Raw genomic sequence first — 16088 nt, forward strand, 5'->3', positions numbered from 1 at the left:
AAAAGTACAAAGATAGTTGGAAGATTCAAAAGCTAAAGGAATTGAAAAACATAATGTTTCGTCGAAAATCGACAAAATGGGGAATGTTATAGCATGTACTTTTGGAGTGAGACCAGGGTGTTTAACATGATAAGGAGGTTATTTTATGAGTTATTTTATTCGTATGATAGCCGTGTGTTATATTTTGAAGTCAAGCGAGTGGTGGAACAAAAGTCAATGAAAGTCATCACAAGTTACGTTCATACGTTTTACTGAAACTTTGGGTCCAATGTAACTGGCATTTTCTCCCAATATACGTAGAGTTATAGGGTGTTCCACCCATCAAATTAAAGATCTATGAGTCTATTTTCCAACGCATTAAACTGTTTGTCAATACAACATCAGAGTAGAGAGATATGAGAGTTTTTCCGAGACTGCGCAGACTGTCACCTACTTGCTTAAACGAAAATCCAAAAATGGGCCTCTTCGGGTCGTCCAAAAATGGGCCAGTTCGGGTCATTCAAAGAGGACTTTTTAAAGTCTTATCCCCTTCATATATTAGGTTGATAATAGAGAAAAATAACCAGACTTAATCTCTGCAAAACTCCTCCCAAAAATTTTCCCCAAACCCCAATTGATTTTCTCTCCCTTTCAAGTTCTAATTGGAGGTAAAGCCTAGAGTTTGAAGAACCAAGATAGGAGCTGAGTTATCCAACAAATAAGGTAAGTTTACTGCTCTCTTTCATCCATTTTTTCTGCTGTATATGCATAGTAAGTCGTTCTATATTTGCAAGAACTCACGGGACGGTGATCGGAAGCCGTGAGTTTGAGTTATTCACTTGTAGCGGACTGTTTTGTGGACTGTTTTATGGACTGTTTTGTGGTGCTGCTGGGCAGAGTGTTTTACTACTATTTTGTAGAGTTTTGGAGGAGGAATGGTGTGGAGAAACACCACATAAATGCAGGATGTTGGGCTGGTTGTTCATCGTAACAATTTCGGGTTGTTGACACTACTACGGTGGTCGTTTTGTGTATGAAGAGATTGGGGTGTGTTGGGCTATTTTGTAGTATTGTGTGGTGTACATAAGGTTGGAAACTAATGTATATATGTTGTTATTGTTGTTTTTGGTGTTGTGGTGTTATCTTGAATTTGGAGGAAGTAAGGATTATAGGGGAGATGCTGTCCGTTTTAATACAAAATAAGCTTGTCGTTCGTTGTGCGTTAGTTGTACCTTTCGTAACTTAATGATAGTATTATTATCGTTGTTATAGATTAAGGTGAGAAGAGGAGAGTTCAAGTTGGTGATTGGAAAGATTGTGATAAGGTATGTTAAGGCTAAACCTTTCTTCATTTTGGCATGATCTCGTAACTATATGAGTTTGATAACGAGGCATAAAGAGAAGTTCGTATTCCTGAATTTATTCACATTATCCTAGTCTCAGAAGTTACAGTATTCTCCCTTATCGGGACTTCATATTCAGTTTAATATTGTCTTATTTCATTTAAGAGAGCAGAGAGTATATATATATACAGTGTTACGGTAATTTTTACCACCATCGAGCTATAATCGGTGGGCAGGCCCCTATTGGGCAACCTCTGATCAGATGGTAAGTTATATACCGAGCCTCTTGTGGCCGAGCACCTATGAGCAAGCCCAGAATAGCTGAGATACAGAGCCTAGTATGGCCGAGCGCCTATGAGCGAGCCTACTACGGCAGGGCAGTTACACATACCGAGCCTTATAGGGCCGGACAACTATTTTACATACTATATGGAGAGAGTTGAGTCAGTATCAGCAGGTAAGCATATCTTCAGATTATTTTTGACTCCCAGTTACATTCCGTTATTATATCATCAATTCAGTTTCAGCTTTCAGTTATTTTGTTGCCTTACATACTCAGTACATTATTTGTACTGACGTCCCTTTGCTGGGGACGCTGCATTTCATGCCTGCAGGTCCTGATAGACAGCTGGATAGACCTTCCCAGTAGACAGAGCCAAATATCAGCTTGGTTGGTAAGCTCCACTTCCCCGGAGTTACCAGGTCTAGACCTTGGAGTCCGTTTTATATATATACAGGTTTGATGGGTAGGTCGAGGCCCTGTCCCGACCATGATACAGTTCAACTATCTCTAGAGGCTTGTAGACAAGTCCTGTATAGTTTGTATAACACTATATGAGTTTTTGGGTATGTTTACCCCTTAGATGAGACAAACGATATTTCCAGATGATTCAGAATATGGCCTCATCGGCCTAGGTTGAGGGTTATTCCTCTAGAGTTCACATTTACAGAGTGGTACGCTCGGGTCGAGTATGGTACCGGGTGCTGGCCATGCCCCTTCAGGTTTGGGGCGTGACAACACCCTTTCTCGACCATACGCCGAGCCTTCATATAATAAATAACCCTGCTGGTAGAATGACCATGAGTTCCTTTCCACTCTAACCGAGGTAACCCCGGCATGGCTAGGGTCACCGTCTTGGCATGACAATCCAATATAGCATGATAAGGTGACAGTCAATCCATACCCAAGATGACATCAAAATCTACTATATCAAGAATGTGCAATAAATGCTGAATAGGAGTGGTGGTGCACTGATAGGAGCTGAATGTGCAATAAATGCTGGCTGCCCAGAGTAAGGCATAATAGGACCGTGACTCCTTGAAGAACCGGGAGATGTCTGAAGTGCTAAATGAAACGGCCTGGGAGGATGACCCCTACCAAAATTATCCCTGCCTCTAGACGAGGCACCACTGAAACCACCGAACTGACGAGGCCTCTTATCAGACCTCTGTCCTCTCTCCTGTGCAAGAACCATCTCAATCCTCCTCGCGACATTAGCAGCCGCCTAAAAGGAAATCTCACTTCCGGTCTCCTTGGACATCTGAAGTCTGATAGGGTGAGTGAGTCCCTCAATTATCCTCCTCACTCTCTCTCCCTCAGTAGGTAGTAAAAGGAGAGCATGATGGGCTAAATCCAGAAAATGGGACTCATACTGGGTAACAGTCATACTTCCCTGCTGTAGACGCTCAAATTGCCTGCGGTAATCCTCTCTCAATGTGATAGGGAGGAATTTCTCTAGAAATAGCTGTGAAAACTACTCCCAGGTCAATGCAGGCGATCCAACTGGTCTGGTCAATGTAAAATCTCTCCACCACCTCTTGGCGGAACCCGTCATCTGAAATACAGCAAAATCGACCCCATTGGTCTCAACTATACCCATGTTCCGCAACACCTCATGGCAGCGGTCAAGATAATCATGTGGGTCCTTAGAAGGTGTACCACTAAAGTGAACTGAAAAGATTAGTAAACTTATCCAGTCTCAATAAGGCCTCAGAAGACATGGCAGGCCTATCACCGGCCTGTGCCACAACAACTGGCTGAACTATCCCAACTGGCGGGACTGCTGGAGCCTGATTCTGGGGAGCCATCTGCTCTGGAGCAGGAGTAGTGGGAGTGTGTGCTCCTCCCCCAGCCTACGGGATGGATGGTGCCACTGGAAATATACCATTTTGGGCCACGCCGTCCATAAGACTAACCAAACGGACTAGAGCATCCTGACGCACTGGAGTAGCTATGAATCCTTTCGGGACCTGAACTGATCCAACTGGTACATTCTGAACTGCAACCTCCTCCTGAAGATCCACCTTAGGTTCTACAACAGGTGCTGTTGTTCGAGCTCTAGACTGAGCTCTACCTCTGCCTCGGCCTCGACCTCTACCCCTGGTCATAGTTGCCACCGGGGGCTCAGGTCCCTGTCCGTCGGTAGATGTATTACGTTTTCTCGCCATCTGCGAGAGAATAAGAATATAATGGTTCAATCATCGATGATAGAATAAAATTGCTCGACAGGATAAGAAAGAAATGATATTGTTCCTAAACTCCATAGCCTCTGAAAGATAAGTACAGACGTCTCCGTACCGATCCTTCAGACTCTACTAAGTTTGCTCGTGACTCGTGAGACCCCTAGTGCTCTGATACCAAGTGTCACGACCCGAAATTTCTACCTTCGGGACCGTGATGGCGTCTAACATTTCACTTGCTAGGCAAGCCAACGTTAGAATATAATTAGCCATTTTAACACAATTTTAAATCAATTAATAACAAAGAAAACAAATGCGGAAAAAAAGTCTGATATAAAGTAAATAATCCATAATAAATGCGATATCTAAATACTATCCCGGAATTGGAGTCACAAGTGCACGAGTTTCTAGAATAATATAATTAAAGGTCTGAAAAAAGTTCAAGTTGTTTGAAATATAATACCCATGTGAGATAAGATAGAAGGGGACTTCAGAACTGCGAACGCTGTGCAGTTACACCTCAAGTCTCCACTGGTAACTGTATCCGGACAAATCTACAGTACGTCGCTGGGACCAACTCCGAAATCTGTACAAGAAGTGTAGAGTGTAGTATCAGTACAACCGACCCCATGTACTAGTAAGTGCAGAGTCTAACCTCGACAAAGTAGTGACGAGGCTAAGGCAGGTCACTTACATTAACGTGTATGCAATAATAATAATAACAACAATAATAGAAATAAATCAGGCAACCCATTTTAACAGTTAAAGTCAACTCGGCAGTCAATCAAATTCCGTTGCGGCGTGTAACCCGCCCCAATAATATAATTCCTCAATAAATTTCCGCTGCGGCGTGCAACCTGCTCCAATAATATAAACTTTAGATAAATCTGTTGTGGCGTGCAACCCGGTCCCCCAATATAAATTTTAAATAACTCGGTTGCGGCGTGCAACCCGATCCCCCAATATATTTATTTTTATTTCCGTTGTGGCGTGCAACCCGATTCCCCCATATATTTTAACAACTCTTAAATGTAATAAAAATACTCCAATAAATACCACGTTCAATGAGAAACTATTAAGCATCAAGGCATACAATAATTATAATTCATTTATGAAACAAACAATGACAAGTAGCAATTAATTGTGGAAATCAGGGAGAAAATAGACAATATAATATTTAATATGCTAAATGTCAAGTAGCAATTAAGACACATAAATCAAATAAGCATGTGACAATTATTGCAGAAATTCAAGAATTAATATTTGACAAGGAATAAGAGAGAAACAATTATTATAACAATTAATTCGTGTCTTAAAGTAATTTAAGATGTTTAAATAATTAAGCAAACAATTAAATTGACATAGTATAGGCACTCGTCACCTGGCCTATACATCATTACATATGAAATTCACATTGCAAAGAATTCAAGGGTTCTATTCCCTCAAGTCAAGGTTAACCACGACACTTACCTCGCTTTGCAACCAAATTCAAGAATCTAATAAACCTTTGCCTCGCGAATTCGTGTCTGAAATCCTCAAATCTAGTCATAAATAATTCAATATACTCAGTACAAATCGCAGGAATTAATTACATATGAATTTATAAATTTTTCGGATTAAAATCCGAAATTCATCTCAAAAATTGACAGTGGGGCCCACATCTCGAATCCCGAAAAAATTACGAAATCCGAACACCCGTTCCGATACGAGTTCAACCATACAAAAATTATCGAATTTCGACATCAGATTGGCTTTCAAATCTTCATTTTACATTTTTGGAAGATTTTATAAAAATCTGATTTTTCTTCCATAAATTCACGGATTTATGTTGTAAATGAGTATGGAATCATGAAATATAATCAATATAGGATAAGGAACACTTACCCCCAATAGTTTTCCGTAAAAATCGCCCAAAAATCGCCTTACCCGAGCTCTGAATAATAAAAAAAGGGGACGAAATCTCATTTCCAGAACTTAAGTTCTGCTGTCGAGGAATTTCTTCATCGCGTTCGCGATAGCACCCTCGCGTTCGCAAAGCACATTTTTGTGTTGTCCCAGATTTCTTCTTCGTGAACGCGAGGTCAGTCTCGCAAATGCGATGCCTTGCCAAACTTGGCCTTCGCGAACGCGTCCTCCCCTACGCGAACGCGAAGCCTTATCGCCTGGTGTCCGACCATGCCTCGCCCTTCTACGCGAACGCGAACGCTCCCACGCGTTCGCGATGAACACTGCCCTCTACCCCTTCGCGAATGCGGTCCCCTCTTCGCGAATGCGAAGAGTAAATTTCGCCTGCCTCCAGTTCCTCTTCGCGAACGCGAAACCTCTATCGCGAACGCGAAGAAGGAAACCAGATAGTGCATCATAAAAATTCCAGCAGAGTTCCAAATCCAAAATTCAACCCGTTAACCATCTAAAATTCACCCGAGGCCCTCGGGACCTCAACCAAATACACCATCAAATCCTAAAATATCATACGAACTTAGTCAAAACCTCAAATTACATCAAACAATACTAAAAACACGAATCACACATAGATTCAAGCCTAATGAACTTTGAAACTTCTCATTTCTACAAACGATGCCGGAACCTATCAAATCAAGTCCGATTGACCTCAAATTTTGCACACAAGTCATAAATGACATAACGGACCTATAAAAATTTTCAGAACTCGAATCCGACCCCGATATCAATAAAAGTTAATTTTTGGTCAAACTTTGAAATCTTTAAGCCTTTAGGCTTCTAGTTTTCGTCAACTGGCGATAATTCAATATAGGGACCTCCAAATTAAATTTCGGGCATACGCCCAAGTCTCAAATCACGATACGGACTTACCGGAACTATCAAAACACTGATCTGAGTCTGTTTGATCAAAATGTTGACCAAAGTCAATTCAATTGAGTTTTAAGGCTTTATTTCACATTTTAATTAATTTTTCATATAAAAACTTTCCGAAAAATTATGCGAACTATGCACGCAAGTCGAGAAATGATGAATAATGCTTTTCGAGGTCTTAGAATATGAAAATAATTATTAAATTTAAAAATCATTTTGGGTATCACATCCACCACCGATAACTCATCGAGTAAAAAGTTGGTATCGTTTTTCACCTTGAAGCACCAGCACTTCACTATACTTTGTCCGCTCATACAAACTCTCAAATATCTCTGGGAAAAGATTAGTTGGTGCAATATTTTTGTCAGAAATCAAGACCTTTTTTTCTGACGAGACAACTAGGCATTAGGCACATTACAAATCAATTTGAATTGCTGAAACGCCTCTAGCTTCTCATTGTTTGAAGTACTGGCTAAAACAAGCCAGTCTTTAACCCCTCTTTCTTGGATATGTCAGGATCAATTCTTCTTAGCAGCCTGGTGCACTAAGCTCTCGCTATGCGCGGGATCCCGGGAAGGGCTGGACCACAAGAGTCTATTGTACGCAGTCTTACGCTGTATTTCTGCAAGAGGCTGTTTCCACGGCTTGAACCCGTGACCTCCTGATCACATGGCAACAACTTTACCAGTTACGCCAAGACTCCCCTTCTATGTCAGGATCAATGACTCTTGATATTTTATCGATAAACACTTTTCTTTTGTTTGTCTCGTTGCAATAGGAATCTAGTTCATTTAACACCTCATCAACATAAGTCGGCCCTGATAAGCATAGTTTGCTAAAAGAAAAACACCCTGGAGATGTTCCAAAACAATGTACAAGAAAACCAATATCCTAAGCCCTGTATTATAAGTCACAGCATAGCTTCAGTATCAATATGAGTCATGCGCACCTAATTACAACTTCTTACAAGTAAGATAAACCTTCTGAGATCAATCAACAACGAGCTCCACTTCTCAGCGAAAAAGCATTTGTAAATGCCACATCTTTTTTGTAATCCTATATAAGAAAAAACTCAAATTTAAGCATGTTGCATGTAATGAGACCTTATACAGTAAGTTTCAAGATTTGACTTAGGAAAAGTGGCTGAACATTCTTTATTTCAGTGCAAACTCTTCTTTGACTGAACAACTATGTCTACGGATTTTTCTCCCAAATTAAGATTTACATATTGAACATCTGTATGCTGTACCAGCTTAGATATGAACAGCATCAAACTTAAAAGAAGTAAATGGTGCAAAAACAAGTTAGTGGAGGGAAGTACTGAATGTTGAGCAAATAACATACAGACATGCAATTATGGTAATACTACATCACGATGATTTCCATTTACTAACACATGGTGAACCTACAGAGTGTAATTGTTAAAATTTTCGTACGTCGAAAAATTACTTAGAAGTCATGCCAAAGTTTCATTCACAAGATAACAACATACCAGGGCTAATTCAGGCTCCTGTAAGATTCCAACTTGTGACATCGCTTTCTCATTATTTTGGTGATGCTTCTCCAAATAACTGGCCAGCTTTCTTTGACTGAAATGGTAATTATTCCTTACTAAGTGTGGCTACAGTGTTATCACCATCAATCTACTAATCAAACCCTACACCATTAGCACTTAGAGAACCTTCTTTAAACCATTATATATCATAAATCCTCTCCTTAGCTTCCTCTTTGAACTAGACTATACCTTTGTAAGTTCCTCCCCATGGATTCTATGCCACATGGATTTTAATTTCATCTTCCCATATTTGTGATATCCCATTTTACAACTTATTCTCTTTTTTCATACTACTAAGAAACCATAAACACACGTAGTCCAGCTCCATTCACATGAACTGGGAGTTCTCATACCAGGCAATCAATAATACTGCATTGCAACAACGTGTAAACGTGACTCTCTTTTGAGGACTGCAGCGCAACAATGCTTTGTTAGAATGTGACTTCTCATGATATTGCAACCCCTATAACAACCTTATTGTGCGATAAACTTGCACCAAAGATCAGAATTGATTCAGTACAGATGCAGCCAACTAGTAAAAGGAAGAACACAACAAAATTCGCAGTTCAACCATAGAACTCAAACTCAACCACTAGTACGTGTTTAGAAGATAAGAACCTAAGGTAACACAGCCACACATGCATAATAAATGAGCTTCATATTAGTAGTACACATGACTATTACAAAAAGATGGTTTTCTCTTTATTATCATCATAGGAACACCAACACCTTGCAAATGTTAGCAAACTAGTTACTCAATGTTAATACTGTACAGCAGAATTTTGTTCGATTAAATTAGCAGCTGAATTCTCTGATCCAAAAACTTATCAAGAATCAGCTATCCCTTGGCAGAAAGGAAAGGGACAACCACAGTTCCTCAAAAGGGGAAAAACAAAAACACAAAGAAGAGTATCTTCTGAAATTGTCCTATTTTTTTTTCCTTTTCCTAGAATCAAAAAAAGACCTTGTTGAACTAACATGGTAAACATTCAAAAACTTCGGCTATTGCACAAATACAGCAATCAACCAACAATACTAAATCCATCTGATAAAAACAGCAGCAGTACATCATCTTGTTAGCCTGCGCGCAAGGGCTCAGTAGAACTCTAGAACACACCCACAGTCATTACCAAACTACCAAAATTTTATTGGAAATCAAGGAAACTCAGGTCATCCAAGCTGAAGTTGAAGTCTTCCTGCCGTCCTGGCTTTAAAAAATCAAAATTATAATCATCCACAATAGGTGCTAGCTGCTGCATTTGCTGCAAATCTTTATCATCTGTATTTTGCAACTGAGATGACGGATTAGAGAACTGGTTGTTGTCATAGGCAGCACTCTGCAGTCGATACGAAGAATCATGCGCATACTGATTGACAGGAACAGAACCAGAAACTTGGTTGGGAGCCGAGGTATCCAGTGGAGTCGAATCTAAGACGCCTAATAGCTCATCCACATCAAACATCTCATCATCCCAACAGAAGTTGTCTACATTATCTTGGCCACTCGTCATTGTACCATAATCAAAGGCAACAGGCTCTTCTTTAATTTCAACAATCCCTCTTTCATCCAACACGCCCTTGGCCTCGTCTTTCACTTCCTCTTTCACTGAACTCGAAGGTGTTCCAGCTTCATAAAAAACACTCCTCGGGCCATCACTTCTCGATTCACTTTCGCGATCTTCAAATTTAATCTTAGGAATGTTGGTCGTCTCAGTGAGACTTGAGGCTGTTGTAGAATCGGATTGAGACACTGTAGGCAACAAGGAATCATCCTTAGAAGACTCATTCGACGAAGGGTAATTCGGGAGATTCAACCTAGCACAAGGACCATACATTGCTCTAGCAGCTTCATCATAAGCTAAAGCAGCTTCGATTGCAGTATCAAAAGTACCTAACCAAAGCCTTCTCCCTCTATGCGGTTCCCGAATCTCAGCAACCCATTTACCCCATGTCCTTTGCCTAACACCTCTGTATTTACACCGCCCGTTTTCGGGACCTCCTTTACCTTTCATACATCCTTTCTTTGATCCTTTAGCAGGAACTTTACGCACCGGCTTTTTCCCATCATCACTAGACTCTAGTTTCTCATTGACCTCTTTCCACTTTGCTAGTGTCTCTGCTACATTCTTTGGTGCATCTTTTCTACTTCTTGATTTCCTCTTTCTTGTATAATCCAATGGTAAAGACATCATATTTGAAGCTTGATCAAGTATAGCCATAACTCTGTTGCTGTAAATAAAAAAGAATATAATTGTCAAATATGTACTAATATATATAGACAAGGTAAGCAAACACCAGCAGAAGCCTTAGTGAGCAAGTAAAAATAACCTGCCTTTAATATAAAACTGTTGCCCTCCTCAGCAAGAAACCCAAAATTAAAAATAACACCTTTTCTTCGCGAGCAAGTAAACCAATTCCTTTCCGCTAAAAATTTAGTTTCGCACTATCACAGATTCAACATGAAAAATCAAACAACAGTCCAAAATTACACCATTTTATTTTAACCCTATTTAGCAATATTATATTTCTATCGCCTCTATCAACTCTTAGAGAATATACACACACACTGAAAATTTTAGCAAAAAGGAAAAAATTCAAAAAAATTCTATGATCCCAAAAAATTAAACTCAGACCTTCTATATCTATTAAAAAAATCATCTAAATATGTAAAAAAAAAAAAAAAAGGAAAAAAGAAAAACGTAAACTCAAAACCCACCAATTACTCTTCGTATTCCTAAAATCCTTCAAATCCTAAAACGAATAACATATTAAAAAAGATGACAAATTGTGATTTGATAACGGTACATATAAAGGATAAAAATCAACCTACCTTGAAATATTATCAGATAACTGCACCAAATTCACCTTCTTTTGAACTATCTATGCAATCGATAGATGCGTTCGCTTCACAAAACCTTTGCTTTTTCTACTTTTCTTCTGCTTTATATGGAAATCAAACAGAATTGGGAAACAGATCGGAATAGTTTGGTTTGATTTAATACTATTTTGAGAGTGATTTTTTCTTGGACAAGTTTCTTACACGAAGAGAATCAGAAAACCAAGGGAGAGGGGATTCTAAAGGAGTATTTATAGACTACACCAAATATTTTTAAATTGAGTTTTTAAAATTAATTTTAAAATTAAATATCTAGTGTTTGTAAAAGTGGTGACGTGGCAAGTTTTAGATAAAGTCGTGGCTCTTTGACTACCGCGGGATATGACACGTGTCAGCAGAAAGTTCACGAACTTCTCGTTTTCCCTTTTCTTTGTGCTGAAGAAATCCTGTTTTGCTTTAAATAATTGACCTTAACGTTGACATATATTTCAATTATGCCATTGGGTTCGAGATTGATCTAATTTCTTCACTAGGGGGTTTAGACTGCTCCCAACTTCCAGGACATGTTTAAGGCTTGTTCGTCACATATATTATTAGTTGTGCACAATTAAAAAACGAGGTAAATTTTTTATTGAAAAATATCATTATAAAGTACATGAAGAGGAGTCTTGGCGTAATTAGTGTCATATGGTTGGGAGGTTACGGGTTCAAACCGTAAAAACAGTATCTTGCAAAAATACAGGGTAAGACTGTATACAATAGACCCTTGTGATCCGGCCCTTCCTCGGGCACCGCGCATAACGAGAGCTTAGTGTACATAACTGTACTTTATAATTATATAAAGTACACATTATTATTTAAAGTTTATTATATCACAGAAGAATGTCAAATAATATATATTTTGATTCGTGATTAAGGTTATGGTACAAAAGTTGTTAAATATTTTTTTTAGAAATAGACATATTAGTTCATAAATGGATGTGTAAGCAATAAAGGCTGAGGAGAGAAAAACATGGAAAGTGTATAAGCACTTCTCATCAATCTTTGGTCGAACTACAAGTCTAAAAACAAAATGACCCCTATTTTACAACTTATCCGTAATTCGTAAGTAACATGATAACCCCACCACATTCTTCCTCTTTTTCTTTGAATATACGAAAACATATCTAGTATTATCCCACACTATATGATCTGAAAAGGGTAATGTGTACGCAGACCTTACCTCTACCTTGTGAGGATAGAAAGGTTATTTCAATTTATAAGTTTATACGATTGTCTAATTCAAGTTAATACCATTAGGTGTTCGAAATATACTTAACTAATTAATCTTTATTCGTGCCGTAAAAAGCATATTTTAAATAATTAAAGATGAATGAATATTTACAAACTCTTCAACCTACTACTTTAATATTTTTACTGTCGTCACTAGCATAGAAATCAGATTGACGTATGATATAATATTTAATCTTGCAGCATAAATCACCAAAAATTGCTTTAGATTTCATTTCACAAGTGTACGTAGTATTCTTGCATTTTTAAAATTCTTTTGTTAGAATTTTTTTCGTTTCATCATTAGCTCTCAAACAAATAATTAAGCTTTTAACTCAATCTAATAACCTATCTATTGGATTGGTTATCTTCTAAATTTTCGATTCCCAATCTTATAATTCGCATTCCATTTCTTTATTCCCTCCCCTAATGTATGATAAAAATTCTTAAAAGAAAAAAAGGCGAAGTGAATAGTTCTCCCTTTGTTTCTATTTTTGAATGAGACATTGCGCTTATTAAGAGTTAACTTAATTAAATTTTGAAGTTAAATTAAATTAGTTCAATTCAATATTTTAAAATTAAAATTTAAATATTTAAAAGCTATACAAAAAGTATTACTTATAAATTACTATTCTCTTCGTTCCAATTTATGTGAACATGTTTGAATGGATACGGAGTTTAAGAAAAACTGAAGACTTTTGGAATTTGTGGTCCTAAACAATTCAAAAAGGGGCCCAGAGTATTTGTGTGGTTATAAAAGTTTCTCATTAAGGGTAGAATTGTAAGGTTTTTTTTAGAACAGATCAAAAAAGAAATAGGTTCACATAAACTGGAACGGAGGTAGTATAATTTTTTTCATGTCACTATAATAAAAAAGTATTTTAAAATTTTAGTCAAACTGCACATAATTTGACGCTCGAAAAATAAAATAAATAATAACAATAGCAAACTCAGTATAATTTTATAAGTGAGATCTGTGAAAAATAACGTGTATACAAATCTTATACCTACAAAATTATTTTTGATAAGCTAAATGTATCATCTAAATCGAAATAAAGTAAATAATATAAAGGTCAAAGCCGCCGGTGTGATTCTCGAAAACGATTAAGTGAGGACAAGAAGATACGATTTCGATATCTGCATGGCTGACACGTATTAATTTGCAAAATGTAACTCGTGGGAAATGGATAGAAGATGTCAGCAGTGACCTCGTTTTTCTGTTTTCTGTCTTTTTGTATTTTTTTAAGTGAGTAAAAGGCGTTCGTCAACACTAAGTTGACTGCTCAACCTTGCGGCGCAATGAATGACGACTTTTCTTCCCTTAGCCAATACGTGATGGCTGATGCATATCCTCTTTTGGAATTTTTTTTAGAAATAACCTAATTTAAAACTACTAATTAAAAATTAGCTATATTTTAAAAGTAATCAAAATTTAATTTTTTTTACGTGAAAATAAAATCTAAATAATAACACTCTTAAAAATTTAGAAAAATTTCAGTATAAAATATTAGAGTTTCGAATTTTTTACGTATAAGATTTCAGTATAATATGTTGGATTTCAGTATAATATGTTGGAAGTTCATATGCAGGAGGTCCATCATCCAATATATTATGTTGGAGGTTTCCGTGTTTCAACTATGATACTTTTGTTTAGATTTTATTTCCGCCTTACTACTTTTTTTAATAACTTTGCTAATACCGGCTACTTTATGCAACTTCCTTCAAGGTCCCTCCATCATCCAAGGTAAGTTCTAATGGTGACTCTAAGTTGATTTCAATTCTCCAACACCTTATTAACATGGGTAAACCCTTCAAATTATTAGATATTCGATTGGGACATCATTGTTCAGAAAAGAAACCCTAGAACTCGAATTAAAGAGGATTGAACGTCAAAAGGTAATATCTTCAACCTCTAATTGATTATAGCATTGGATTAGTGATTATAAACTCTAAGTTCATGAGATATAAGTTGATGGGTTTGATAGAAAAGTATGAACGGTTATAGGTTTGGGTTGTTGATTGTTAATTATTGGTTAAGGGTGTTGTTTATCTTATGGGTGATGAAGAATGATATTGATTATAGCACTTTTGGATTTAAAATTATCTAGGAGCAAGATAATGGGTTATTGGGTATAGAAATACCATTAATAAGGGTTATGAAGCTTTATGCCCACCAAGTGTTTGATAAAATGCCTACGTGATCAAAACATGAGTATTATTGCTAATATGGAATCCCTTTGACTTGTATTGATATAGATAAAAGTTGAAAGGGGTGACGAATGTTGTATTACACTCAATAGCAGGAAGTTAAGGTATGTGAGGCTAACTCCCTATGTGTTGGGAATGTTAATGATTCTCCCTACACTACATTTCTTTTGCAATGTTACTAATTGCCTCAGAAAGATAGTTAAACTTAGTTCCTTGAATAGTTGCAGAACTTCTATTCTCTAGCTTCATAACTCATTCATGACTTTCATTTTGAACGTTGTGAGCTCAGTGTGTAATCAATATAAGCTTAGGTTTGACGTCCATGAGTCTTACTCTAGACTTCTCAGCATGTCATAAACAATTGAAGTTTCAGTTTTCATAATCATTTCAAGAATACATATCTCAGTTTAGTCCTATTCAGTATTCCAGTATCATGTAACTCAATATGATTCAGTATTTTAGCATCACATATTGCAGTATGATTCTCAGTTTCTGAATTTAAATCACTGAATGTTGAACACATGTATTTGGGTATGAGGCCGTAGTTTATATGCCTTATGCATAATTGGACATGATGTCGTAGTTTATGCTTTATGCATGTTTGGGCATGAGGCCGTAGTTTATACTTTAAGCATTTTTGGGCATGAGGTTGTAGTTATGTATATATATATATATACTTGGGCCCGAGGCCATAGTTATATAGGCGTATACTTGGTCTTGAGGCCGTAGTTTATTCAGATAAACATGTGGTTCATCATTCAGATGATGGAGTATCCATATCCTTACCTCCTTTATTTATTTCAGTTATCAGTTATCAGTTATTATTTCAGTCATCAATTATCAATTATCATTTCAATTTCAGCTTCAGCAATTATCATTTCAGTTACCAAATATTAGTTATCACTTTTGTTATCAGTTATCAATACAGTTTCAGTTTCAGCATTTACAGTTCTTTCTTTCAGTTGCTTTACGTACCAGTGCAATTCAAATGTACTGACGTCTCTTTCGCCTGGAGCCTGTATCTCACGAAGCAGGTAACGATTTATAGGTTGATGATTCAGAGCGCTAGGATTCTCGTACCAGCTATTTGGTGAGCCCCATTTCTTTCGAGGCATTATCATTACCTTAGAGTCTTTCAGTATTTACAGACAGTCAGTGTTTCAGTACTTCATTAGAGGCTTTATAGACTAGAGTAACAGTTAGACAGAGTCACGTGCTTTTCATGTTAAGTAATGTTGGCTACAAATATGTTTCAGACTTATATTAGTATTTCCGCACTTGATTTATATTATTCAGACTTTCAGTATATCAGCATGTGCAGTGGCGAAGCTAGGAATTTTTTCATGGATATTCAAATTTGAAAGAAGTGAAAAAAAATTCCGACAAAAGGTATTCAATATATATTATATACCTCTAAAATATTATATTTTACCTATATACACACTGTAATATTTCGACGAAGGGTGGTCAACTGACCACCCTTATGACCATATGGCTTCGCCACTAAGCATGTGTTAGTTTATCTTTCGTATTCAGTATGTTATGATATCACATGTTGATTCAGCTAGCCAGTTGGTTCGCTCAGTCACATGTAATCAGGCATCGG

The 16088-nt window shown here is 37.3% G+C and overlaps 1 protein-coding gene across 1 annotated transcript; it reads right to left on the minus strand.

Annotated features, from left to right (window-relative positions):
* Window positions 1–8930: 8930 nt before the first annotated feature.
* LOC104090858 (dehydration-responsive element-binding protein 2A-like) lies at window positions 8931–11229 on the minus strand. The gene is made up of 2 exons (XM_009596055.4): window positions 11000–11229; window positions 8931–10398 (listed from the first exon to the last, which is right to left on the minus strand). The coding sequence occupies exon 2, from the start codon at window positions 10386–10388 to the stop codon at window positions 9315–9317; it is 1074 nt and encodes a 357-aa protein (XP_009594350.1). The 5' UTR covers window positions 10389–10398; window positions 11000–11229; the 3' UTR covers window positions 8931–9314.
* Between the last annotated feature and the right edge of the window lie 4859 nt (window positions 11230–16088).

Source organism: Nicotiana tomentosiformis, chromosome 5, assembly GCF_000390325.3.
Source record: "Nicotiana tomentosiformis chromosome 5, ASM39032v3, whole genome shotgun sequence".
Classification (NCBI taxonomy): domain Eukaryota; kingdom Viridiplantae; phylum Streptophyta; class Magnoliopsida; order Solanales; family Solanaceae; genus Nicotiana; species Nicotiana tomentosiformis.

Excerpts from the sequence above, each read along its gene's own strand:
- LOC104090858 (XM_009596055.4), bottom strand. The coding sequence starts at position 10,388 with ATGGCTATACTTGATCAAGCTTCAAATATGATGTCTTTACCATTGGAT.